Source organism: Carlito syrichta, unplaced genomic scaffold (assembly GCF_000164805.1).
Source record: "Carlito syrichta isolate Samal-C Ts95f unplaced genomic scaffold, Tarsius_syrichta-2.0.1 Scaffold179606, whole genome shotgun sequence".
NCBI lineage: Eukaryota > Metazoa > Chordata > Mammalia > Primates > Tarsiidae > Carlito > Carlito syrichta.
The window spans coordinates 92,519-95,652 of NW_007123702.1; the positions used below are offsets into that span (position 1 = coordinate 92,519).

The following is a 3,134-nucleotide window of genomic DNA, read 5'->3' on the forward strand; positions in this document are numbered from 1 at the left end:
GCCCAGGTGGGTCTCGAACCCGTAGACTCAGGCAATCCACTCACCTCAGCCTCCCAAGGCACGGGATTACAGGCTGAGCCACCAAGTCAGGCTTCAGCCTATAAATTCATAAAAGAATTTTTAAACTACCAAGAGCCATATATCTATTGAAATTGTAAAAAGACAATTTTCAAGTTACTGAAACAACAGGGGAAATTACAACTGACAAAGTCAATTAGTTCAATTACATACAAACTCAAATATCAGAATAAAAATCAACAGAATTAAAATTTAACAGCAACAATCTGGGACATATATGCAATAAATAAAGATACAGTTCACAGAAATAGAAATAAATTTAGAGATTCTGACCAGGCACAGTGGCTCACACCTGCCATTCCAGCACTTTGGGAGGCAGAGGTGAGAGGATTGCCTGAGCCCAGGGATTTGAGACCAGCCTGGGCAACTTGGTGAGAACTTGGTGAGACCTTGTGTTTACAATTAATCAAAAAATTAGCCAAATGTGGTGGTTCATGTCTGTGGTTTCAGCTACTTGGAAGGCTGAGGTGGAAAAATCACCTGAACCCAGCAGGTTGAGGCTGCAGTGGCCATGAGTGTGATACTGCACTCTAGCCTGGGCAACAGAGTGACACTCCAACGCAAGCAAAACAAAACAAAAATTTATAGACTCTGATTCAACAGGCGAGAGCCATGAATGTTTATTTCTAACTGCTGATGCTAGGGTCAGACTTCGAGTGGCAATGATTTACAGTACAACATTTCCCAGTTGTATGTATGTGTGGAGACCCAAAACAACCCAGAATTATCTTTTGAAGGGCGGGCCTCTTGTGGTACAGGTTTCCCCTGCTAAGTGAGTGTTCTAGGAACCCATCGGCATCAGTGTTCCAGCTAGTGTTGTTGTGCATTCAGCTTCAGTTGATATTTTTGGAGATTCTTTCAACACTTTATGCCCATTTCATGATGGGTGATTTACAAGTGCACCTTCCTACACTGCTCTGAGCGTTCAGAAATTTTTGACCAAAAAAAGGGGCTTTTTTTTTTTGTTTCCCCAGATGAAAAAAGTCCTCAAAGGGAAATGTTCTGCCCATGTGGAAGAGGTGAAATAAAAAACGGCAGAAGCACTAAAAGGCATCAAAATCAACGAGTTCAAAAACTCAGCAGTGGAAAAGTGTCTCGATAGTTGCACTGCATCCAACAGAGAGTGCTTCGAAGGTAACTGAAGTTTAATGTAAAAATAAATATACAATTTAAAATTTAAAAATGTCAAGGTTTTTTGGGCCCCCCTTGTACAACCCTAGCAGAACACCTGCTATCCCAACATATGCCTGAGTTCTAAGTTGCAGGTGCCGTGTGACATGCTGCTCAGGTCAACAGAGAGATGAAGGAAAGACAGACAGAAGGAAGGAAAGGAAGAAGGAACAGAGAAAGATCCTGTGACTCTGAACGAAAGCTAACTGTTCAGCTGGCTCTGTGAGACCAGAAACTGTCTGATCACAGATAGGTAGCCACTGTCTAGAAACTCTGAGTGCCTGGTGCATAGTGTGTGTGTGTGTGTGTGTGTGTGTGTGTGTGTGTGTGTGTGTGTGTGTGTGTGTGAGAGAGAGAGAGAGAGAGAGAGAGAGAGAGAGAGATGGTGGGGTTCTTATCAATATTTGCTGAATGAAGGAATAAATAAATTCAGTTGTTAAAAAAAAGAAACAGAAATTCAAAACACGAGAGAATACCCAGAATTCCCAGTAGTCTTAAAATCACTAGCCAGAATACATCACATTTCTCAAGTAAGTAAAGATGCACTACAATGGTAAAATCTGATGCTGCCAGGACTGTAAAGGAAGTGGTTTCCTTACACTGTTGGTGACCTCCCCCCAACATCATCACACCTCCCTCTGCCAGGCGAGAGCTTAGCGGGTAGAACTGAGCACATTCTCTGACTTGTACATTCCATCTTAGAGTATGTCACCCAAGTAAGTGACTCACAAGAAACTGCTGTGCATTATTATCTAAAGCCACATCTTAGAAGGATAATTATTATAATTTAGTGACAGAAACAAAACATATATTATCCGTAATGTGTATTGAGTATTTATTACCATGACAGATGGCTGTGCCAAGTGCTTTAAATACATTACCTCATTTAATTTTTCAGTTATAAGAGGCAATTATTACTATCTTTATTTTATAGATAAAAAAATCTAAAGTGCTCAGACAGTGAAGTAACTTGCCCAAGGTTATAAAACGGTAAATCGAAGCGACAGGGCTTAGTACCAAGGCTGTAAGCTCTAAATCCATGGTCTTCACCACAGAATACAGACTCTGTTCTAATAAAAATAAAAATTAAGAAACTGCAGAAAAGTACCTAAAGCTTGGAAAATAAGTAAGTCACAGTGCATAAATGTGAATCAATTCTACACATGTTATTAAAAGTAGGCTACACTTTATTAAAAGTAACAGGTAAAGAACAGCTAAGAGGGACAGTTGTTTTTCTTTTTTTTTGAGTCGGAGTCTCACTCTGTCGCCCAGGCTGGAGTGCAGGGGCACGCTCAGGCCCCCGCAGCCTCAACCTGCAGGGCTCAGGTGATCTTTCCGCCTCGGCCTTTCAAGTAGCTGGAACTACAGGCGCATGCCACTACGCTGGCTACGGAGGTCAAGTTTTTATAAACTAGTAGGATCAGAAATAAAACACAAGAGACGCCCAGAATCTTGTTAGTCATAAAAAGTGACGAATTCCCTGTCTCATACTCATTTGTGGCGCCACAAAAGTGCACGCTTTACACACCTTCTGCATACAGTCGTTCCGCCAGGAAGACAGCGTCCCGGTAGGCGTAGTGGTTCAGCGCTTGCCATATAGCAGCCTGCAAGGGAGGAGAGAGGGCATGAACGCGGGCGCGGAAGGACACCGAGGACCCTCGGGCACAGGGCCTGCCTCGCACCGAGCACTCCAAGCCGCGCCCTGCGCCCTCGACGGGCAACAGAAGCCAGCGCCCAAGTGCAGTCGTGGCAGGGGGCGTGGCAGGGGGCCGGGCAGGGCTGCAGGAGCACAGCTCCTGAAGCATGGAACCCGCTCCTCAGGGCCGCAGAACTCCAGGCTTCCGCACCGCGGCCAGTCCTTGGGCTTCACCGGGGAGGCCCGGCCC

The 3,134-nt window shown here is 44.5% G+C and overlaps 1 protein-coding gene across 2 annotated transcripts in view; it reads right to left on the minus strand.

Annotated features, from left to right (window-relative positions):
- CDC27 (cell division cycle 27) overlaps positions 1-2,855 on the minus strand; it is a 51,440-nt gene extending 48,585 nt beyond the window's left edge. For both annotated transcript variants that reach the window (XM_021709350.1, XM_008051502.2), the window contains exon 1: positions 2,777-2,855. Coding sequence is in view for 1 of the 2 variants with exons in the window: in XM_008051502.2 (XP_008049693.1) it covers positions 2,777-2,844 (68 nt within the window). In the remaining variant the exon portion in view is untranslated. The remainder of the gene's footprint in view (positions 1-2,776) is intronic.
- Positions 2,856-3,134: the final 279 nt, after the last annotated feature.